At 39.4% G+C, this 24,897-nt stretch overlaps 1 protein-coding gene across 1 annotated transcript in view; it reads left to right on the plus strand.

Annotated features, from left to right (window-relative positions):
* Positions 1 to 24,897, plus strand: part of MACO1 (macoilin 1) — a 71,631-nt gene that overhangs the window by 10,019 nt on the left and 36,715 nt on the right. Inside the window, 6 exon segments of the mRNA XM_017856136.1 lie at positions 6,860 to 7,000; positions 9,218 to 9,344; positions 14,948 to 15,071; positions 17,299 to 17,379; positions 17,381 to 17,475; positions 19,051 to 19,552. Coding sequence (XP_017711625.1) covers positions 6,860 to 7,000; positions 9,218 to 9,344; positions 14,948 to 15,071; positions 17,299 to 17,379; positions 17,381 to 17,475; positions 19,051 to 19,552 — 1,070 coding nt within the window.

Below are 24,897 nucleotides of genomic sequence, written 5' to 3' on the forward strand. Positions count from 1 at the left end.
AAAAAAAAAAAAAAAAAAAAAAAAAAAACACCAAAAAATTAGCCAAGCATGGTGGCATGTGCCCATAGTCCTAATTACTCTGGAGGCTGAAGTAGGAGGATCATTCGAGCCCAGGTTGAGGTTGAGGCTGCAGTGAGCTATGATTGTACCACTGCACTTCAACCTGGGCAACAAAGGAAGATCCCAATTCTGGGGGGGAAAAAAAAAGGAAGGAAGAAAAGAAAAGTTAAAACAGAAAAATTTAAAACATTAGTTCACTTAACAGTAACAATAAATTACCGGGCACAGTGGTTCACGCCTCTAATCCCAGCACTTTGGGAGGCCGAGGTGGGTGGATCGCCTGAGGTCAGGAGTTCAAGACCAGCCTGGCCAACATGGTGAAACCCCGTCTCTACTAAATACAAAAATTAGCCAGGCGTGGTGGTAGGCGCCTATAATCCCAGCTACTCAAGAGGCTGAGGTGGGAGAATCACTTGAACCTGGGAGGTAGAGGTTGCAGTGAGCCAAGATCGCGCCATTGCACTCCAGCCTGGGCGACAGAGTGAGACTCCATCTCAAAAAAAAAGGTGGCTGGGCGCGGTGGCTCACACCTGTAATCCCAGCACTTTGGGAGGCCGAGGCGGGCAGATCACGAGGTTAGGAGATCGAGACCATCCTGGCTAACACGGTGAAACCCCGTCTCTCCTAAAAATGCAAAAAATTAGCTGGGCGTGGTGGCAGGCGCCTGTAGTCCCAGCTACTTGGGAGGCTGAGGCAGGAGAATGGCGTGAACCTGGGAGGCGGAGCTTGCAGTGAGCCGAGATGGCACCATTGCACTCCAGCCTGGGCTGCTGAGCGAGACTCTGTCTCAAAAAAAAAAAAAAAAAGTAACAATAGATTAATAAATTCGTGAGAAGACTGGTGTGGTTTTACATTTTCGCATAGCTCTTTAGTGTGTGGTGTACTAGAAGATACTTTGAGAACCACTGTTGTCGTCAGAGCCAGTGGCAGGTAGGCCAAGTGGAGTGATAGTCTGGCACCCAGAACAAGGCTTATTAAATTCATTTCTTCATAGTGAAGAACATTCAGAACAGATGGGAGCAGGTTCATGGTAATCCTTCAGGCAGAAGCTGTATTGGTTATCTTGGTTGATGTTGCTTTGTCTAGACACCTTCCCAGTCGGTCACCTGTGTGTCATCTCTCCCTCTATATTCATTGTAAGTATGTGCTTTGGTAAAAGTCCTACTGTCAGTCCTAAACACTTTTCTACATTACAGATCATTCATTCAACTTTTTTTTTTTTTTTTTTTTTTTTTTTTGAGACGGAGTTTTGCTCTTGTTGCCCAGACTGGAGTGCAGTGGTATGATCTCGGCTCACTGTAACCTCTGCCTCCCGGGTTCAAGTGATTCTCCTGCTTCAGCCTCCAGAGTAGCTGGGATTACAGGCATCCGCCTGGCTAATTTTTTTTGTATTTTTAATAGAGACGGGGTTTCACCATGTTGGCCAGGCTGGTCTCAAACTCCTGACTTCAGGTGATCCGCCTGCCTCAGCCTCCCAAAGTGCTGGGATTATACGCATGAGCCAGTGTCCCTGGCCTCAAAAAATATTTTTTGAGGAAAAAAAAAATAGTTAAGCTCCTATAGTCAGAGTGCTGTGCTGGGCACTAAGGAGATAAAGCAGAGAACAAAATGGGCAGCTCCTTTTTTCTTGTGGACTTTACATCCGAACAGCTAATTACACAAAGTATTATTTAATTATCATTGCGATTCAATGTTCTTATAGTACAGGATGCTATGTGAGTATGCAGTGGGGTCCTAGTCTTTACTTTGGGGTTAGGGCGGCTTATTGTGAGGAAGTGATACTTGTACTGTGTGCCGAAGGATGAGTAGCGTTGGAAGTGCTTCATTTAGTTTTAATTGTACTTAGGCAGGGATCTTGGCTTTGACTCAGAAAGAAATGTAGAAAAATGGAAGAACTAACCCTGAACAGTTTGAATGTTCCCAGTTAACAGGACAGTCAACAGTTTGGTGATAAGTACTGATTATCTGATTACGATATTGTCTTTTTTTCTGAGACATCCTGTAATTGAGTGGAAATTCCATGACAATGAGAAATTTATATTATATACCAGTGCTTCTAAAACTTGATTGTATGCACAAGTAGCTGAGGGGTCTGGTTAAAATGCAGGCTTAGATTAAATAAGTCCTGAAATTCTGCTTTTCTCAAAAGCTCATATATGACAGCGATTCTGCTATTCCAGAGACCAGTACTTTGATTAGCAAATGGCCAGTATGAGACTTCAGGTAGAGTATAAGCCAGATAAGAGGCTGAATGAATGTTCTAGAGTCGATGTCCAGTAGAGAGAGATACAGAAAAGATAAAGATAACAGAAAAGATAAAGCAGTTTGGTCTAGGAAGTATCATGGCAGATACTGAATGCAAAAGGTGACTCACAGCTGCCTTTACCGAGAGGACAGAAAAGCTGGGATTGAGATGGATGGCTACTAGCAGAGCCAGTGAAATATTCCACAGACTCATTTCTGTAGTGAGCACTAAGTGAACTAAATGGCCATTAGTCTGCCTAGGGAAAAGGTCAGGTACTGAGGATTGATGGCCAGCTCCTGGTAATTGTGTGGGCTCCAGAAAATGATCTAGATGATAAGCAGCTAGAGATACTGGAAAAAAGGTGCACTTTACTTGGAATAAGAAGAATGTTGAATACTGCTTCTCATTAATCGTAGATGATTAATCTATGGATGGAGAGTACAGCTAAATGGATTGAGGTAAAAAATGGTTGTAAATGGCAAAGGTAGGAGTAGAATGGGGGGGAAATCTTATAGTTAATATTCACTTTGATAGAGTCACCACCATTAAGCCTAACAATTGCATAAGACTTCTTAATTTCATTGGCACTCAGAATAGAAGCTTACAAGACCCTCAGAAGATGTTATTCATTTGCCCTTGTTTCAATATATTATTTTGGAAAATATCTTTTTGTTGCAGTTATGCTTTAAAATTTTGTTTAAGATACAGTATAGTTACTAGCAAATTTATTTGAATCAGAGAATCAAGGTAACATCAAATTAGCCATGAGTCATATAATGAACGGTATATAAAAGTATTTTATATTTAATAATATTTTCTTCATGGTTTAAAAGCAATGTTTTAGAATGCCATGATAGCTTAAATCCCTGTCTGATTTTCTCATCCTTTGGAATATCATCTCTTTAGATTTGGTAAAAATCTTATGACCTTCAGAATATGAAAGGAGAGGAATTAGGGCTTTTACTGTGATGAGCGGTCATTTTAGATTACTTGTCTTTTAACTTCTGTACATGTACCTACAGAAGGATGAGAGGCATGATTTACTGATGGAGAGGGCTAAGTGAATACTGAATCAGGCAGCTGTCTTAAACTTCCAAAACCTCTAAGACTGAAATGACTCAATAGAATTCAAGATTAGTCTTAGAGAAAGTCAGCTTTGTTAATTAGGTTATCTCTTGATTTTAGAGGCAGGCCTGCCTGAAATGAGAGCCAGAGGAAAGTTGAGGGTATGGCATATGTTTGTAAAAGATCAAGTTTTATTAGATATCTGTATTTCTAAACCATGACTCAGTAAGAACTGGGTGTCAAGGAACATCAAAAGTATGAAAGCAGTTGTTTGAAAAGAAATGTATCAAAAGGAACCCTGCCTTAAAGTTATGCAATTGAAAAAGAACAGTCACTAACAAAGATGGTAATTTTTGAACTGCCTTAGTTTTAAATGATTGAATTATTAAAAAGTACATGTTCAACATGCTGCCATTCTTTGGATAATGCTATCTAAATAGTGAAGTGGAATGTTGCCATGGCAGGATCTGACTGGGATGTGACTGGGATCCTGCCATGCCTTGGGGGCATTTTGGGCAGAAAGCAATTGGGCATTTTGGGCAGAAAGCAATTGGGCATTTTGGGCAGAAAGCAATTTCTTCTCTGCTTTGGGAATGGTAAGGGCTAGACCTGATGGGGTACCCTTCATGTCTCATTCAGCTACATTCCAGAGATAGCTCCGTAGGGAAAAGGATTAATCAGGAAAATGACTATATTTCCATGCCTTTTTTTTTTTTTTTTTTTTTTTTTTAAGAGATGGGTTCTTGGCCAGGCACAGTGGCTCATGCCTATAATCCCAGCACTTTGGGAGGCCAAGGTGGGCAGATCACTTGAGGTCAGGAGTTTGAGACCAGCCTGGCCAACATGGTGAAAACACGTCTCTACTAAAAAAATACAAAAATTAGCTGGGCATGGTGTGGTGGTGTGCACCTGTAGTCTCAGCTACTTGGGAGGCTGAGGCAGGAGGATTGCTCAAATCCGGGAAGTGGAGGTTGCAGTGAGCTGAGATCACGCCACCGCACTCCAGCCTGGGTGAAACTCAGTCTCAAGAAAAAGAAAGAGATGGGGTCTCATTTGTTGACCAGGCTAGACTTGAACACCTGGGCTCAAATGATCCTCCTACCTCAGCCTCCCAAATAGCTGGGACTACAGGTGCATGCCACTGCTTCTAGCTATGCCGTTTTTAAAAAAATACTCTGAAACCATGGTGGAGAGGCTGTTACTCCTTTTTCAAGATGTAGAAACAGTTCTAGACACAAGGAAAAAACCTCTTAAAGTCAAGCACCTTGGAAATCTAGTTTCAAACTAGATTTGTGCTCCCAAATACCTGCATGAATCAGTTGTGTTTTTTGTTTGTTTTTGTTTTTGTTTTGAGACAGGGTCTTGCTCTGTCACCCAGGCTGGAGTGCAGTGGCACAGTTATGGCTCACAGCAGCATGGACCTCCCAGGTTCAAACAATTCTTCTACCTCAGCCTCCTGAGTAGCTGGGACTACAAGTGTGTGCCACCACACCTGGCTAATTTTTAATTTTTTTGTACAGATGGGGTCTCACTATGTTGCCCAGGCTGGTCTTGAACTCCTGGACACAAGCAACCCTCCCATCTTGGCCACCCAAAGTGTTGGGATTACAGGTATAAGCCACTGTGCCTGGCCCTCATTTGTTCTAGAATAAAATGTGCATTGCTCTCCACTAGGTCAGTTATGGATTTAATGAGTGAGAATTACAAGGGCTCTGTCTTCATCAGGCCAGCAGAACTCTAGTGAAATGAAACTAAAAGGTGGGACTTAGGATTCAAGACTGTGTTCTGGCCAGACGCATACCTGAAATCCCAACACTTTGGGAGGGCGAGGCAGGTGGAGCCCAGGAGTTTGAGACCAGCCTGGGTAACATGGTGAGACCCCATCTCTATAAAACATTTAAAAAAAAATAGCCAAATGTGGCACATGCCTATATTACCACCTACTTGGGAAGCTGAGGTAGAAGGATTACTTGAGCCCAGGAGATTGAGGCTGCTGTGAGCTATGATCTTGCCACTGCGCTTCATCCTGGGAGACAGCGCAAGACCCTGTCTCAAAAAAAAAAGATTGCACTCTTTTGTGATTTGCTTCAGGTTCCTTTACAGCAAACCTCTTAGTAGAAACTTACTATCAAACCTAAATAAGTTCTAAGGATAAATATTAGAAATCTACCCTAGATGACAAATTATGTATCACTGTGAATACTGTATCACTGAGGGTCAAATGTTTCTGTTCTTGACATCTCTTACCTGAATGGCTTCAAAGGGCACAAAATAAATCCTCAATGCTGGATTCCTGCTTTTTTTCCCCTTTTTTCTTTTTTTCCTTTTCTTTTTTTTTATTTTACTTTAAGTTCTTGCTTTTGTTTTTGTTTTTTTTCTCCAAGTATGTCTTTTGTATCTTATTGGAATATATTTCAAAATTATTTATTAAAAATCTCAATTTTATTGTTTTTTTAAATGACTAACTTGATCACATCAGTATTGGAATGTTTGTATTTGTCCCAAGTGAAAGTGAATTTTAGGTATTTCCAATTTGTATATTGTGGAAAATATTTTTTAATACCTAAATTTGACCTCCAGAATTGGCAGGATTAGGAGCACAGAAATAGAGGCTTGTTAACAAGTAGAATCTAAAGACTTCTGTTGTCCATTATGCAACTAATGAACTGGAAAATTGACCTATGGAGTATATGAAAAATAATATTTTTTTCTGTGTCCTTACCTTGTTTGACCGACTGCAGTGGTTACATATGTGTCCTAACTGGCTTGTCTGAGTATTTCTGTTTAACACAAGTCCAGAGGGAACTGGGAACACATATTTACATATCAACTGGAGCATGGCTTAGATGTTTAAGGGTTTTTTTTTTTAATGTACGTTTTTGTGCTTTCGCAGCCCTTGGTAGTGATTTAGCATCTGCTCCCTAAGTTTGTTTCTATTTGGGGAAGTCATTTGGTTTTTGTTTGGTTAATGCAGATGAATACTATATACAGAGGCAAGCGGAAAAAAGGGAAAAAAAGACAGAATTCTTTAAGCATGTAAGGATGTGCATCAAGAATTTCAAAGACTCTTCGAACAGATGTAGAGGGGTGGGAAAACAGCAAATTTGAATCCTTTCAACTGTGACATTTTCTTCTAATGAAGAACAGCTTGAAAGCTGTAATTTTGAGAGTGTTGCAGTATTTTGAAGTCAGACACTTAGCACATTTTTAAAATAGTGGTGGGATTTAAATGTTTTTTTTCCATCTTAAGTGGAATTAAGCATTTTTGGCGATCATCTTATCTTGATAGTTTTGAGTCTGAGAATGAACACCAGAGAGCATTTAAAATGCGGATAGGCCATGGCAGCATCTCTTTTTTGTGCTTTATCTCCATTGTTTTCAAGATATATGGAGGTATTTTTTTGTCGTTTTTAAACAGAAACAGTGAATTTTCTATTTCTAGTTATTCACAAATGACCTTAAATTAATTCGTTATTTTATATTTTGCAGTACATTTTATACCTGAAATTCCTGGTGGTGTGGGCACTTGTCCTCCTAGCCGATTTTGTCCTGGAGTTCAGATTTGAATACCTGTGGCCATTCTGGCTTTTCATCAGAAGCGTCTATGATTCCTTCAGATACCAGGGACTGGTATGTTTACTAATACACGTTTTCCGTGTGTGGGGACCGTTCAGCTGTTTAAAATAGATATTATTAGCAATAGTCAGGTGACTATGTTAGGATTAGCTTATAGGGTCCGTTAACTGAAATTGACCTCTAAACTATTTTGTCTAAACCCATTGATCAAATAGTTACATTTTTTCCTCCTGTCCCATTCCAGTGAAACAGAACAGTGGAGGAAGCAATAATTACTCAGGCTTTTGGAGGGTGGCAACCTAGTCTGGGGATGGCATCCCTTCCCCTTCCATTTCCCGTTGCAACCAATAAAGGCCGTTCCTACCTTTAAAAAAAAAAAAAAAGATTGCTCAGTCCTGCTTTGAAGTGTTTGTGGGTTCCCTGTTGCTAGGTTAGTGATTGGATTTGAGTTAGAGTAGTGTTTCAAACGTTTTGGTCTCAGGGCCCCTTTTCACTCTTAAAAACTATTGAGGACTCCAGAGAGTCTTTGTTAATGTGGGTTATATCTGTCCAGATTTACTGTATTATAAGTTAAAACTGAGAAAAATTTAAAATACATACTTATTAACTCACTTAAACATAATAGGCCCATTACATGTTAATAGAAATTACATTTTAAGTGAAAATAGCTATATTTTCTAAAACAAACAATATAGAACAGTGGCTCTATTTTTGTAAATCTCTAATATCTAGCTCAATGGAAGACACCTACATTCTCATATCTGCTTCTGAAGTCGGTCTGTTACTGTATCACATGTCATGTAACTTACAGAAAATTCCACCATATGCATGAGTGAGTGTAAAAAAGGCAGATAACATCTTAGTATTGTTATGAAAATAGTTTTAACCTCAAAGAGCCTTTGGAGGGATCTCAAAGATACCCCAGAAATCCCCAAACCACATTTAGACAGCTGCTAGATTGGAGCAAACATAGGCCTGGGCTTGTTCCCTTGATTAATGTGTTAATTCTGTTGTGTTCTATAGCCACATCTTAAAACTATAACTCTCCCACCCAGGCCTGGTGCTTTGGTCAGAGCAAATCCATGCTTTAAAAAGATGGTTTCGGCTCATGTTCTATTGGTGATTGTGGTGTCCAGAGGAAAACTACATTATTAAAATTATTATTAAGTTGGTGCAATTACTTTTGCCCCAATTACTTTTGCACCGACCTAATAGCATCAGTATATGTCTTACTAATATTATGGTTCATCTGTGCTCCAGAAAGCCTGTCTTTTAAGAATGAAGCTCTTTAGGAATGGTTTGTGAGGAGAGAGAAGACTTTTCTGTATTAAAATTCTAGTTTTTTCAGGGCTGGACCTGGTGGTTCACGCCTGTAATCCCAGCACTTTGGGAGGCCAAGGCGGGCGGATCACAAGGTCAGGAGATTGAGACCATCCTGACTGGCATGGTGAAACCCCATCTCTACTAAAATTACAAAAAATTAGTTGGGCCTGGTGGCACATGCCTATAGTCACAGCTACTCAGGAGGCTGAGGCAGGAGAATCGCTTGAACCCGGGAGGTGGAAGTTGCAGAGAGCCAAGATCGCACCACCGCACTCCAACCGGGGTGACAGAGTGAGACTCCATCTCCAAAACAAAAAAAAAAATTCCAGTTCTTTTAGGTAACCCACATTTATTTGGAATCCAAACGAATTCACTGTGGGCTTACCTCAGTTCATTCTGATCCAGTTCTTTTTCATGATTTGAGGACCATAAAGTAGTAGTATTCTTTAATGTTAAAGTAACCAGTACTTTTTTGTTTTATTTTTTTTGAGACGGAGTCTCACTCTGTCGCCCAGGCTGGAGTGTGCAACACGCAAGCTCACTGCAAGCTCCGCCTCCCGGGTTCACACCATTCTCCTGTCTCAGCCTCCCGAGTAGCTGGGACTACAGGCGCCTGCCACCTCGCCCGGCTAAAGTTTTGTATTTTTAGTAGAGATGGGGTTTCATTGTGTTAGCCAAGATGGTCTCAATTGCCTGACCTCGTAATCCGCCCACCTCTGCCTCCCAAAGTGCTGGGATTACAGGCGTGAGCCGTCGCACCTGGCCACCGCTACTTTTTATATGGTTGATTTTAAATGTTTAAAATCTCCTTTTGTGAATTTGCTCTATAGTTACCAAGTTATCTTTTAGCAGTTTCAATAATTTTGTCCAACATACATTTAACAACACGTGGTTGAAAATAACAAGTTCTAAGATGTGTCTTTTATTTTGTTTTCTTTTTCCCTTTAGGCCTTCTCAGTATTTTTTGTTTGTGTAGCATTCACGTCAAATATAATATGCCTGCTGTTCATCCCCATACAGTGGCTTTTTTTTGCTGCCAGCACATATGTATGGGTTCAGTACGTATGGCACACAGGTAAGTCTTAATGATTGCTTAGATGGATAGAAATTTTAGATTCAAATTTTTTAATGTGGTTATTTCTTTGGATACATTATTTAGAGTTCAGTTTAATGTGGACATTTTAAAGTTTTCTTAATAGATTATAATATACCTTCAAATATATATATCTTTTTCATTATTTGAATCAAAACTTTAAGTTGTTATGATTTGATATTTCAGTTACAGACATTGCAGGTACCAACTCTCACTCTGAATATATCTTTTTTTAAAAAAATAGTTGGAGTGACTTCTATCTAGGTATACTTGAAGATAGCCATGTGCCAAAAAAGAAAAAAATGTTCATGGAATTTCATCATTGAAAGGAATGTCATTTAGATGAACCCTTAATTTGGCACAAGAATCCCCACAGCATCCCTGGCACATGGTGGTTTTACCTGTCATGGAAAACCTACAGTAACAAGGAACTTACCTACCATTCCTGGTACCCTACTCTGTTTTTGGGAGGTATAAAATAAAGTTCTTCCTCATATTAGCCAGAATTTTCTTCCTTATGTTTTGACCCAGTATATCTTAACTGTTTTTGGGCTTGTTGATTCCTTTTTTAAAATTTCTATTTATGTATTTTTTTTAAGATGGGGTCTCACTATGTTGCCCAGGCTGGACTTGAACTCCTGGGCTCAAATGATCCTCCCACCTCAGCCTCCTAAGTATCAGGACGAAGCCACAGCTTGCTGATTTCTTAGAGGATCTAAAGAGGTTTTCCCAGAAAAGTACAAGGAAATGTGTAAAACTTTTCCTTAAAATGTCAAGGGGGACAGGCGCAGTGGCTCACGCCTGTAATCCCAGCATTTTGGGAGGCTGAGGTGGGCAGATCACCTGAGGGCAGGAGTTTGAGACCAACGTGGCCAACATGGCGAAAGCCTGTCTCTACTAAAAATACAAAAATTAGCTGCGTGTGGTGGCGCATGCTTGTAATCCCAGCTACTTAGGAGGCTGAGGCAGGAGAATCGCTTGAACCTGGGAGGCAGAGGTGGCAGTTAGCCAAGATTGCACCACTGCACTCCAGCCTGGGTGACAGAGTGAGACTCGATCTCAAAAGACACAGAAGAAACAAAACAAAAAATATTAAGGGACCTACCAGACCATCCCCTCAATCCCAAACATTGAACCTCTGCATTAGAGCCACACTGAATGAATGTGATCTCCCTTCCATGTTAACATTTCTTTAGAGATTTAAAGACACTGTCATAACCTCTTAAGTCTTTTCTGTAGGCAAGAACACCTCTGGTTTCATCAGCTTTTCCTTATTATTTTAAGCACTCTTATTCTCCTAGTCTGCCTACCTCAGTGGTTCTCTACACTGTTGCAGGTGTATTCCAACTAGAGTAGAGCTCCTTACTTCTTAGAGCTGTACTTCCATTACTTCAAACTAAGATCAGATGAGATACTTTGACAGCCTCAGCCCACTGTGAAAGCCAGAGTTTGGTATGCACTAGGATTTGAGGATTGGCTCTCAGAATCAAACTTGTCTGCAAAGCTGCATGAAACTTGATTCTTGGGCCCAGCTACAACCTTTAGGATTTTGACAAGAGAGGGAGCACCAAATAATAAAAGCTGTCTGGACCAACATTCATTCTCTTCTCAGAACTGCTAAGACAATGATGTTGGCCCATGTAGAAAACACAATTGAGCTCTGTTTTTTAAAGTATCTGCTATGAATGAGCATGCTTTTCTCCATGTTTTACACTCTTTCATATCTGACTTGATTTATAAGCTACTATGAAGGTTCCTTAGTCTGCTTTCCTCTAATTAAAGTGATTTTTCTTCCCACCAGTTTTTAATTTGTATTTCCTTATCCTGGGCCTCAGTTTCGAGTGAGCTGCCTTTTACACTTGTCACTCTCCCTAGGTCTCAACTTCTCTGTTATATAAAGGTGGAGTAATCTAAATAATGGCTAAAGAACCTTCCACCTCAAATATTCTGTGACTCTGATGAGCTGTGGCGATTTCTTAAATTTCTTTAGTAATATCTTAGTAGTGGAGAAAAAACTAACCGTATAACTATTAATAGAACCTATTGGGAACTGGTTCAGTGGGTGACCCACAGGGCAGCAGTGTAGCTAAAGTCATAAAATACTACTGGCCCCTCTTTAGCCCTAGGCTCAGAAATGAATATTGGAATAGCTAAGTTATGAAATATGTTTTAATTTGGGATGACTAGTGCTTAAACAAACGAAACAAAAAACTGCTCTTATTGGGCTGACAAAGATGAGTGCAATTTCTATAACTTGGGGTAGTTTTTCTTACAGTTGTTAAAATTTAAAATTATTTCCTGACAATATTAGGAATGGTTGATGAAATTATGTATGAGTACAAAGAATAATATTGTAGCATAAGCTTTTTTCCTGGTGGTTAAGAGGGGAAAAAAACAGGATATAAAACTATGTACAATATGATTATTATACTTGCTCAAAAAGGCTTTCAGTGTGATTTTGTTTATTTCATAGATGTAGAATACAGGTATTTTGTCTAATTTTTCTATTTCTTCTGTAATGTGCTTATTGTGTTTTTTTAACCTTATAAATTAATATAGAGAATAGGGCAGATAAATATTTGAAAATGCATTTTGAAATGATTTTGAAAATGCATTGTCCTGTGTGTTCCTGTTTTTCCTCCTACATTGTGAAAATACCTATTTTTGGGCTGGGCACGGTGACTCACACCTACAGTCCCAGCACTTTGGGAGGCCAAGGCGGATGGATCATTTGAGTTCAGGAGTTCAAAACCAACCTAGCCAAAATGGCGAAACTCGTCTCTACTAAAAATACAAAAATTAGCCGGACATGGTGGCATGTGCCTGTAATCTCAGCTGCTCAGGAGGCTGAGGCAGGAAAATCGCTTGAATCCGGGAGGTGGAGGTTGCAGTGAAGTGAGATTGTGCCACTACACTCCAGCCTGGGCAACAGAGCCAGACTGTGACTGTCTAAAAAAAAAAGAAAAAGAAAAGGAAAAAAATAAAATATCTGTTTTTGTTGTGTTAAATTCTTAAGAATGGTTGAGACCATTAGCTGGCTTCACAGAGCATCCAGTGTCAACTTCACTCAGGTACTAGGACTAGGACTAAGGGAGGTTCTCCTCAGAAGCAGATTTAGTACTGTCTCTGAACTTGGGCCCAGTTTGTTTAGACTCTGGGGTTTACTCTTCAACAAAATGAGGAGGTTAGACAAAATAATCTTCCTAGTTTCAAGATACTATGATTTTTCTTTAGTTTCCAAAGATCCTTAGCAAAAAGTCACTGATTTTTTCCCACTCATGCCCATGTAGTCCACATTCATAAATACCCCATCATTAGTCATGTCCTGATATAGATGGACCTACCCTGCAGATTTTGATTCTAAAAGCCAATGGACATTTGCCTTTATTTGCACCTTATTTTGTTGCAAGTTGCTTTTTCCTCCCATGAAAATTGTTTTTAATTACAAAAGGAATATGAGTTTGTGCTTTAGAAAAAATTTTTTTGAACAGTACTTAAGTGTCAGAAACATTTCTTTGTCCTACAACTTGTTCTTACTTACAGATTTTATTTTATTTTTTATTTTATTTATTTATTTTTGAGACGGAGTCTTGCTCTGTCGCCCAGGCTGGAGTGCAGTGGCCGGATCTCAGCTCACTGCAAGCTCCGCCTCCCGGGTTCATGCCATTCTCCTGCCTCAGCCTCCCGAGTAGCTGGGACTACAGGTGCCCGCCACCTCACCTGGCTAGTTTTTTGTATTTTTTTAGTAGAGACAGGGTTTCACTGTGTTAGCCACGATGGTCTCGATCTCCTGACCTCGTGATCCGCCCATCTCGGCCTCGCAGAGTGCTGGGATTACAGGCTTGAGCCACTGCGCCGGGCCGGTTTTATTTTTTTTATGTCATTTCGTGACAGTGCAGATCTTCCTCATTCTTTAGGAAACCTTCAACATATTTCATTGTATAGATTTATCATAACGTTTCCTCTTGATGAACATTTAAATTCTAAATTTTTGCTTTTGCAAATAATGTTATGGTGAATTTTATTTTATTTTTTTTTGAGGCGAAGTCTCGCGCTGTTGCCCAGGCTGGAGTGCAATGGCGCAATCTCAGCTCACTGCAACCTCCACCTCCTGGGTTCAAGCAAATCCTCTGCCTCAGCCTCCTGAGTAACTGGAATTACAGGTGTGCGCCACCATGCCCAGCTAATTTTTATATTTTAGTAGAGATAGGGTTTCACCATGTTAGGCTGGTCTTGAACTCCTGACCTCGTGATCCGCCCACCTCGGCCTCCCAAAGTGCTGGGATTACAAGCATGAGCCACCATGCCTGGCGCTACAGTGAATTAATTAATTAATTAATTAATTTGAGACGGAATTTTGCTCTTGTTGCCCAGGCTAGAGTGCAGTGGTGCAATCTCGGCTCACTGTAACGTCTGCCTCCCAGGTTCAAGCGATTCTCCTGCCTTAGCCTCCCAAGTAGCTGGGATTACAGGCACCTACCACCATGCCTGGCTAATTTTTGTATTTTTAGTAGAAACAGGGTTTTGCCATGTTGGCCAGGCTGGTCTTCAACTCCCAACCTCAGGTGATCCGCCCTCCTGGGCCTCCCAAAGTGCTGGGATTAAAGGCGTGAACCACCACACCCAGCCCAGTGAATATTTTTTATATATTTATCTCTAGGCTCTTTTATGTTTCTATAGGGTAGATTCTTACAAGTGGAATTTTTGGGCCGGGTGTAGTGGCTCACACCTGTAATCCCAGCACTTCGGGAGGCCAAGGCAGGCAGATCACAAGGTCAGCAGATCAAGACCATCCTGGCTAACACGGTGAAACCCCTCTCTACTAAAATACAAAAAATTAGCGGGTCGTAGTGGCGGGCGCCTGTAGTCCCAGCTATTCATGAGGTTGAGACAGGAGAATTGCTTGAACCCAAGAAGCGGAGCTTACAGTGAGCTGAGATCGCACCACTGCACTCCAGCCTGGGCGACAGAGCGAGACTCAGTCTCAAAAAAAAATAAAAAATAAAAAAAGAAGTGGAATTTCTGGGTAAAGGAAAGCTGCAAGTATTTAAATTTAAATGCCAAATTGCCATCTAAAATAGTTGCCCCAATTTATATTATTGCCAAGTATGAAAATGAACCTTTCCCCATACCCTCCCTGTGCTATTATCTGTCTTTAAAATTTTTATCTAATAGTTAAGAAAATGGAATCTGATTGTTTTAATTTGTGTTTCTCTGATCAGTAGTTAACATCTTTTTGTATGTTTTTTAGCCATCTATAGTTCTTCTTTTGCGACTTGTAAATTATTTTCTTCAGTTACCTTTTATTGATTTATGGGAGCTCTTTGTATGTCAGGGCTATGAATCCTTTGTTTTACATACATTGTAAATATTTTTTGCCAGGATGTTTGTCTTTTATTTTTGTCAGTGATTCTGTGGAATCACTTGTCATATAAAAGCTTTCAGTTTGGATCAGTTTGCCTTTTAATTTAGTTTAGGTGAAGATCTTAATGACAGTTACTATCGTTGAATTAGTCTCCCAAACAATCCATCTGTTAGTTACTATATCATTCATTCATGCTTGCCTCTATGCTGCTTTCCCACAGAAAGGGGAGTGTGTTTGCCTACAGTGTCTCTCTGGATCCTCTTTGTTTATATTGAAGCAGCCATTAGATTTAAAGATCTCAAAAACTTTCATGTAGACCTTTGTCGTCCATTTGCTGCTCACTGGTAAGTATTACATAAATTGTTTGTGTGTGTATATATGTGTGTGTATGTGTGTATGTATATATATATATACATATATACGTATATCTATATATTTTTTTAGATGGAGTCCCACTCTGTCACCCAGGCTGGAATGCAGTGGCATGATCTTGGTTATGCAACCTCTGCCTCCTGGCTTCAAGCGATTTTCCTGCCTCAGCCTCCCAAGTAGCTGGGATTACAGGCATGTGCCACCATGCCTGGCTAATTTTTGTATTTTTAGTAGAGACAGGGTTTCATCGTATTGGCCAGGCTGGTCTCGAACTCCTGACCTCAAGTAATCCACCTGCCTCGGCCTCCCAAAGTGCTGGGATTATAGGCGTGAGCCACCGCACCCAGCCAGTATTATATTCTTTATCTATAATTCATTTCACTGTAGAATATTAAGTTCAACTGTAAATTTATTCTTAGAAAGTTTACATGGACCCAGAAAGCGGTACAGCATGGTTGGAAAGAGCAGATGAGTGAATCCCAGCTCTGTCCCCTGACAGCTGTGTTGCCTTGTGTGTCTCATTGCCTCTAAGCCATGGTTTTCTTACCTGCCTCTCTGGATCATGGGAAAAAGGAACTGAAGTGATACATCTAAAGTATTCAACCTAATGCCAAGCACATAGGTGTCTGCTGAATGTTAGCTATGTTTATTATAATCAGGTAAAGATTCCAGAAGGTTTTGATGAAATATATGGCTATTTCATGAAACTTAAAATAATTTAGAATTTCCTTAGCCTATTTATAAAAGTAAGATAATATTATTAATAATTTTGAATGAATATTATTTCTTTTATAACATGCTAATGAATATTAAGATATTATTAATTATTCATCTTAACCATGAAGCATTTTTGAAAAAATGAGCTTGATTCTTATTTATATCTGTTGTGGAACTTATCACCTAATGTATGTTTCTCCTAAACACACCAATTTTTACTAATATTTATGGCAGAAACCAAAATAAACAGTAATCAACTAAAAAAATACTGTTTCTAGTATTTTAGTCTTTTACAAACAAATTAAATGAACTTGGTCAATAAAACATGTCACCGTAAGTTTATAGTGAGACCACATTTAGACTAATTATAAATTGATACATTTTCATGTTAGTGAAACCTATACAGGCTTGACAGTGTTTGCAGAGGCTTTGAAATGTTGTTAGGCAAGCTGATAAGTTCAATGAAAATATTTAACTTTCTATCCCAGAGATTAGAGTTCTAAGTACAGCTGGTTGAATTTGGTGATACAAATCAAATGTTGGCACTGATATCAGATACTTATTTAAATGATTCTTGAATTTATGTATGACAGAATTTATATATGACAGAGTGTTTATGAACCAGTTTTCAAGAAATAGCTGGTGGCAGTACCCCTCAGGCAGCAAGAAGATTAAGTTAAAGTAGTCACCTGAATTTGACCCAGCCTTCTAGTATTAAAAATCAAATGATTTCTTGTGATTTTTTTTTTTAACACTTACGTTTACTTTTGGCTACCCATAAAGTCTCTACCCTTTTAGTTTTCAAAAGCATACAGGCAAGGCGTGGTGGCTCACACCTGTAATCCCAGCACTTTGGCAGGCCAAGGTGGATGGATCACCAGGTTGAGAGATTGAGACCATCCTGGCCAACATGGTGAAACCCTGTTTCTACTAAAAACACAAAAATTAGCTGGGCATGGTGGTGCAGGCCTATAGTCCCAGCTACTCGGGAGGCTGAGGCAGGAGAATCACTTGAACCTGGGAGGCGGAGGTTGCAGTGAGCCAAGATCGCACCACTGTACTCCAGCCTGGGCAACAGAGCAAGACTCCATTTCAAAAAAAAAGGGTACAGATAAGGGTACACCTAAGTTCTAATGCATAAGGTAGTTCTTCAGTATTTCTTCAAAGGCTTTAGCCACTGTATCTGACAGTCAACTGTGGTGACTCCTTGAATTAATTTGAAGAATGCCAAAGTCTAATGGAAAGTGTCCTCTTATGGTCTAGCAGTCCTGTTGTTCTGGGGATTTTGTTCTGTGTGCCAGTTGCTTCTGATTTCCACAGTGGACATTATATTTATTTGTGTGTCTAGTGAATGCTATTCTCAACTACCATCATCAATTAGAATTTATCTTTAAATTTTAAGCCATAGGTATTCTCATGTACTTGAGATACACGTGGTTCATTTTAAACCTGCAATTACTGGCTGGATTGTCTTCTTTCTAGTATTGGGTACCCTGTGGTAACTTTGGGCTTTGGCTTCAAAAGTTACGTAAGCTACAAAATGCGGTTAAGGAAGCAAAAGAAGTACAAAAGAGAATGAGTTTTACATGCAACTTCTTCAACAAGCTCTCCCTCCAGAGCAACAGATGCTACAAAAGCAAGAAAAAGAGGCCGAGGAAGGTAGGTCTTTACCCTAAAGCTGTTGGCTTAATAGGCTAGTCATTATTTTGTCTCTTGGTAGAATTTTCTTTTCTGGAAAAGTAGCGAGGATTTTGGTTTTTTCTGTCTAATGGTGTTTCTCCTCATGGTCATTGTTTTGTTTGGTCAATGAAATACAGATTGTGAATGAAGTTTTTTGCATACTGTCTGAAGACTATGTATTTAAATATGTTTATTTTATTATTTTAAAATATATTTATATCTTTTTAATATTTTAATTCTGATACTTTTTTTTTAATTTAGTTTTTTGAGACAGAGAGGGTCTCACTCTGTTGCCTAAGCCAGAGTGCAGCGGTAACAGTTACGGCACACTGCAGCCTCAAACTCCTGGGAGCAAAGTAATGCTCCCTCCTCAGCCTCCTGAGCAGCTGCTACCATAAGCACATGCCACTATGCCTGGCTAATTTTTTAAAATTATTTTTTTTTAGAGATGAGGTCTCATTGTGTTGTTCAGTCTGGTCTCGAACTCCTGATCTCAAACAGTCTTCCCACCTCTACCTCCTAAAGTACAGGGATTACAGGCATGAGCCATTATGCCCAGCCTGTTTTATATATTTTAAAATATATATTCTCAGCAACAAAATAGTATGGAACTATGTGAATTGGTAATTGAAGCAAGTCAAGAACCAAAGTATAAGCACAATGGAGATATAGACATGTAGAATTGAACTTTAGAAGCCAGATGTCTTCTGAATAGAGCCAAGATGGATAGGTCGTATTCTAAATGCTTCGTATAATGTAATGCAGATTTTAAATTGAACCATTTCTAATGGAATCTCTCTCATGGGCATTTGACCAATAGAAATAGATAATTGGCAGTAACTGGTTTCCATTGGTTTGAGAGTTGAAAGTTTGAGGTCATGTTTTTATATATTTCAAAATTATCTTTTGTCTGATGTGGTACAAAATATCTCTTCAAGTAGATTTTAATAAATTGGAATGTGTAGACCCGATACACAAAATTCTTTCTGAATGGTCTGGTAAAGGATACAGACTTCCTTATTACCTCAACACTAGAGTCCAGAAAAAGGATAGATGTCCTGTATCCTAAAATTATTCCTCTTCTTTTGTTTCGTTTAACCTCTTTCTTTTCAGTAAAGTTATTAGCAGTTCATTTACTCCAGGACTTAAAAAATATGACTTCTTAGGATCTACCTTTGTCCTCTCACCTCAGTGATAGGCGAATTTGATTTGACTAATATACAAAGTGTGACCTAATTATAAAACCCTGATCTTGTTTTCAAGACTAGACCTTTAGTGGCCATCATTTTCATAAATGATGGTGATTTTCTAAATGTGGAGTTTCTTAAATGTATTTGGATTTTCTTCTGTTTTTTTCCTACATCTTATAGTAAATTATGAGGATTTGCTTCTTGATTAGCGTAATGTACTGTGGTTATTACTTCTAAATGAGTGTGCAAACTAACGTGAATTTCTTAAGTGTAGGTAATAGTTTGTTGAATTAATCTGTGTTGTTAAAAAACTAAATATTCTGGTGTGGGCTTTTTGTTTGTTGGTTTGTTTTTGGTATTGTAGCAGCCAAAGGATTACCTGATATGGATTCTTCGATCCTTATACACCACAACGGAGGTATCCCAGCCAACAAAAAACTCTCCACAACTTTGCCAGAGATAGAATACCGAGAAAAAGGAAAAGAAAAGGACAAGGATGCCAAAAAACACAACCTTGGAATAAATAACAACAATATTCTACAACCTGTAGACTCTAAAATACAAGAGATTGAGTATATGGAAAACCATATCAATAGTAAAAGATTAAATAATGATCTTGTGGGAAGTACAGAAAATCTCTTGAAAGAGGACTCATGCACTGCTTCCTCAAAAAATTACAAAAATGCCAGTGGAGTTGTGAACTCCTCACCTCGAAGTCATAGCGCCACAAATGGGAGCATTCCTTCCTCATCTAGTAAAAATGAGAAGAAGCAGAAATGCACTAGCAAGAGCCCAAGTACACACAAGGACTTAATGGAAAACTGTATTCCTAATAACCAGCTAAGCAAACCAGACGCACTGGTAAGGTAAGTGCGCATGCTGTGTCCTAACACTTTCCAGTAAACTTGACATACTCTCGACATACTCCCATATGGGCCTGTAGGGATTGTTTGTAATCAGATGCTGTGACTAGTGACATGTGGTGTTTTATATGAGTTTGTTGGCCACCTTGTGTTACTGTGTTGAAGCATTGACTTCAGCTACTTCCAGTGTTCTGAATAAGGAGTGACAGTGATTACTTCCCACATGTGACAAATTGACCTGTAACTTGATTCTTCTAGTAGTGTTGAAAGGCACTTCTTTGGTCCTTGTCCTTTTCTCTTTGCATGTCCAAAGTTCTTTTGGCATAAACACAAAAAGAAGAGTTTGTGCTTGTTCATGCAAATCTCTGTCAAACAGATACACATTGCAGGAGAGGGGTGAGAAAGTTGTCCTTACTACTTTGTGCTTGTTTTGTTTTCTGTTTGTTTTAAAATATGAATTATCCTAGATAACTCTGGGAAAGTTAGATTTGAAAAGCAATTTCTTTCACAAAAATCCATGGACAAACACAGTGTTAGTCATGGAGTTTAATTAGGAATGTTCCTTTTCTCATTTTAATTAAATGAATTTTTTTTTTTTTTTTTGAGATGGAGTCTTGCTCTGTCACCCAGGCTGGCACGATCTCGGCTCACTGCAACCTCCGCTTCCTGGCTCCAAGTGATTCTCCTGCCTCAACCTCCCGACTAACCGGGATTACAGGTGCTTGCCACCACACCCAGCTAATTGTTTTGTATTTTTAGTAGAGACAAGATTTCACCATGTTGGCCAGGCTGGTCTCAAACTCCTGACCTCAGGTGATCCACCCACTTCGGCCTCCCAAAGGGCTGGGATTACAGATGTGAGCCACTGCGCCTGGCCATAAAAGAACAACATTGTTTTGTTATGTTGACTGGCTCAGACTTAATTTTACTGGATTTTATGTGGCTTATGTTAGGTAAACACAAATATGTTGCTTTCACCTCAGATCTTTAATTTGGAAACTGAGATCTAAACTGGAGCTTTTTTGTGTGTATGTAACTCAAGAGGGCAATTGAAACTCTCCTCTTCCAGTAAGTTATATTCCTCTTCCTCTGGCTTGCTTTAGGCAGCCCTTTAGGCAATCCATTTATTCTAGGAAGGAGGCTTTCCAGCATTATAAATGGTATGAACTAGATTATTAATTTGTTTTAATTTTCTGATTGGCAGTTAAACTAAGCGAGGTATATTTGGCTTCTGATAATACAAGCTCTTGAGGTTTCACAGCCCCCAGGCTACTTTGGGAAGCATACTATTGCTGTTGCCTGGCTGGCATCCATATCCATTTGTTAGGACATTCTGGCCATTGTGCCCAGCAGAAAAACCACGTGGAAGAGAACCCTTCTCCAGATGCCCATGGGAGAAAGACCAATTAGTTGACCTTCTATTTCAGAAGGAATATCCCACAAATTCACTAAATGCTATACACGAAACATCTGTCACAGCTATTTACCATCCTTTCTCCTACAAAATTTTTTTTTTTTTTGAGATAGGATCTCACTGTGTTGGCCAGGCTGGAGTGTAGTGGCGTGATCACAGCTAACTGTAGACTCCACTTCCCCAGGCTCAAATTTTCCTCCCACCTCATCCTCCTGTGTAGCCAGGACTACAGGCGCATGCCACTATGCCTGGCTAATTTTTAAAATTTTTTGTAGAGAGGAGATCTCACCATGTTGCCCAGGCTGACCCAAGTTTAGTAATAGCAGTCAAACCACAATACTTTTTCTTTGCTGGTTGTTGCAGAGAAAGCAGTCAGAGCTCGGTCTTGTGCTACCATTGCCCTTGGGTCCCGGTTGTGATATTGACTGACTCTACTATCTGATCTGCTTTTAGTAGAGAAGTTCAAGGACTCAGATGGCTAATTGTCCAGTAAGCTGGGGATGATGACATGGGTCCAGTGCCCCCGTGCCTACACCTAAGGAGTATGCTTCTTCCTGTGGTCACTAATGCGTACTCTGCCTTGACCTGCAGTGCCCCAGGTATTACTCTGTTTTGGAGAACTACTTGCTTTCAAATGACTAATAGACAACATTATATTTAAGTAGGTTTATAAGCTCCCACAGTATTATTTTCAGCTTTTAATGCTATAAAAAATAAGGAGATGATCTAAATATCCGATAATGGGAGAAATTTAAAATAAATTATGGTCCATCCATTTGATAAACTTTTAATATAGATATTATATAATCATACTTTTGAGCCATATTAAAGAATATGGGGAAGTATGTCAAAGCATTTCATGAACAAAGGAGAAAGCAATTTAATGAAAAACAATTTTTTCTAATATATGTAGAAAAATGATTTAAAGGGAAAAGAACCAAACTGTTAACAATAGTTGTTACCCCTTGATAATATTAGGCATTTATTTTTTCTTTTTATTTTCATACATTTTCACATTTTTCTATGATGAACAACAGTGAAGAATTTAAAAGGAAAGGCATCTATCTGAGCAGATTATCCAGCTTGGTTGGAGGAGGTCTTATCTTACTTCCTTCTGCCCTTCCTTAACTGTCTCCTCTGTTTCCTCTTGTTTGACTTCATGTATGTTTTGATCCGTATCAGTAAGACTGTGACTGATTCACATCTGACATGTTTGAGTTGTTAGCTAGAGAGTGGGTTTGTTATCCAGATGGAGAAGCCTGGACTTAGTGGTCTCTAAGATCCCTTCTGATGCAAACATACAGGGCTGACAGTATGTACATGAACTGTTTGCTTCTGCAGGCACACTTGGGGTGGTGCACAGTTTCAGGCTGACAGACTTCCACAGGGATGCTTTAGCGATAAAATTGATCTCTTCTTTTTTTTTTTTTTTTTTTTTCATTTTAGATTTAGGAGGTACACATGTGTTCATATGCAGGTTTGTTGCAAAGGCATATTGCATGAGGCTGAGCTTTGGGCTTCTATTGGTCCCATTACCTAGACAGTGAACATAGTACCCAATAGGAAGGTTTTTCAGCCCTTGACTGCCTCCCTCCCTTCCTCCTTTTCAAGTCCCTAGTGTCTGTTCCAGTCTTTCTGTCCATGTGTCCCCAAGTTGATCTACCCTTTTCTAAGTGTTGAAGACAAAATTTGAAAACCAGTACTGTATTAACTAACCAGTAACTCTACTGTAATAATAGATTAATTACAACACATTCTACAGCTATGTCTGTCTGAAAACTGTGGGTGAGAACTGCTATTTCTGAGCAACCAATTCAGTGACTTTTGGGGGAAAGTTTATTACTGCTCCACCAGTTTCAAGGAGAATTCTTATAGCTTGATTTGGCTGTCCAGTTAAGGTTTGATGGCTATTCCTTGTAAAAGGGCAGGCAGTCTGGCAGGTCTTTCTCAAGCTCTCTCAGCTCTAGGGATGTTCTTTAGTATGCTGTATACCACGGGTTACAACAGCACACAGGCCAAATCTGGCCCACTGCCTGTTTTTGTAAAAATAAATTTTACTGGAACACAGCCACTCTCATTCATTTACATTATATCAATGGCCGCTTTCGTGCTGCAGTGGCAGGGCTGAATAGCTGCCACAGAGACTATGGCCTGCAAAGCTGAAAGTATATACCGTCTGGCCCTTTACAGAAAAAGTGTGCTAATGTCCATTGTATAGCAGTCACTTGTTTTGAAGATCTTTCCCCCTTACTAGATTGTGAGCTCCACGGGGCGGAAGCTGGTTCTCTTCATTTTTAATATCTCTCTATAAAAATAGAGTGCTTAGTGAATGTTGAATCAATGAATGATATATGGGAACAAGGAACTGGTTGAATGGAAGAAGCTCTGCTTTATGAGGAAATACAGGAGAATGTGGAGCAGAAGGTGCTGGGTGGATTGCTAAGGTAAAGAAATGTGGAGGAAGGTGAGGAACCTGGGAATAAATAGGTGTTGCCTATAGGGTCCTTTCCTAGAAAGTTTGGGAACTTGCCAAAGCCAGTCCGGAGTGCTCTGTTGGTTTTAGAAACATATACCTTACAAAATGACCCTGTGTTCTGCCAGCTTGATTTCTGAATTATTTACCTAAGATATTTAAAAACAGACTTAATGTTGGAAGCCAAAATGGTTTCGATTCCAACATGAGAAAATTCTAGTCAAAACAGGAAAATCAATGAGGAAGATCAGTTGTTTTAACTAAGTACTGAGTTGGAAAGGAATAATATAAATTAGAATAAGGTTGGTTTAAAATTTTCCTCAATGGTCAATTAAAATATTTTAAGTGTGAAAAAAGTCTTTACAATTTTAGATAAAAGAAAAAGAGAAAATAGTCCCACAATCATGACACAAATCACTGTTAAAATTTTGTTGTCTTCTCATAGGCTAATTATATATCATTGTCATCATAGCATTTTATAGTGTTTTTTTAAAATAGATCTTAATTTTTAGAACAGTTTTAGGTTCACAGAAAAATTGAGTGGAAGATACAGAGATTTCTCATATGCCTGCTGTCCCCACGCATGCCTAGCCTTCCCATTGTCAGCATCCCCCACCAGAGTGGTGCATTTGTTACACAGACAAACCTCCATTGACACATCATCATCACCACCTAGTCCGTAGTTTAGGATTCATTCTTAGTGTTAAACAGTCTTATGGGTTTGAATAAATTTATAATGGCATGTATCTACCATTATAGTATACACAGTAGTTTTACTGCCCTAGAAATCCTCTGTGCTCTGTCCGTCCATCCCTCCTCCTCTCCCCTGACCCCTGGGAAGTGCTGATCTTTTCACTGTCTCTTTAGTTTTGCCTTTTCCAGAATGTCTTATGGTTGGAATCTTATTGCATAGCCTTTTCAGGGTGACTTCTTTTACTTAGTAATATGCATTTAAGAATCTTCCATGTCTCCTATAATTTCTTTTCTTTTCTTTTCTTTTTTTTTTTTTTTTTGTTGAGATGGAGTCTTACTCTTAGTCGCCAAGACTAGAGTGCAGTGGCGTGATCTCGGCTCACTGCAACCTCTGCCTCCCAGGTTCAAGCGATTCTCCTGCCTCAGCCTTCTGAATAGTTGGGATTACAGGCGGCCACCACTACACCCGCTAATTTTTGTATCTTTCGTAGAGATGGGGTTTTGCTATGTTGGCCAGGCTGGTCTTGAACTCCTGACCTCAGGTGATCCGCCTGCCTAGGCCTCCCAAAGTTCTGGGATTACAGGCGTGAACCACTGCGCCTGGCCGAGTAATCAGCTTTTATGAAGATATGTAGCAGAATACAGTTAAGAAAGGAATAATAATTAGCCTTGGTAATTCCTATTTGAATATATGGTTTTGTGAGGTTTTTGGGCTTAGCTGGTCTTAAAAGGTCAGAAATTTAAAAAATTACTTTGAGGCAAAACATG

The sequence above is a fragment of the Rhinopithecus bieti genome, unplaced genomic scaffold (assembly GCF_001698545.2).
Source record: "Rhinopithecus bieti isolate Rb0 unplaced genomic scaffold, ASM169854v2 scaffold_41644, whole genome shotgun sequence".
Lineage (NCBI taxonomy): Eukaryota > Metazoa > Chordata > Mammalia > Primates > Cercopithecidae > Rhinopithecus > Rhinopithecus bieti.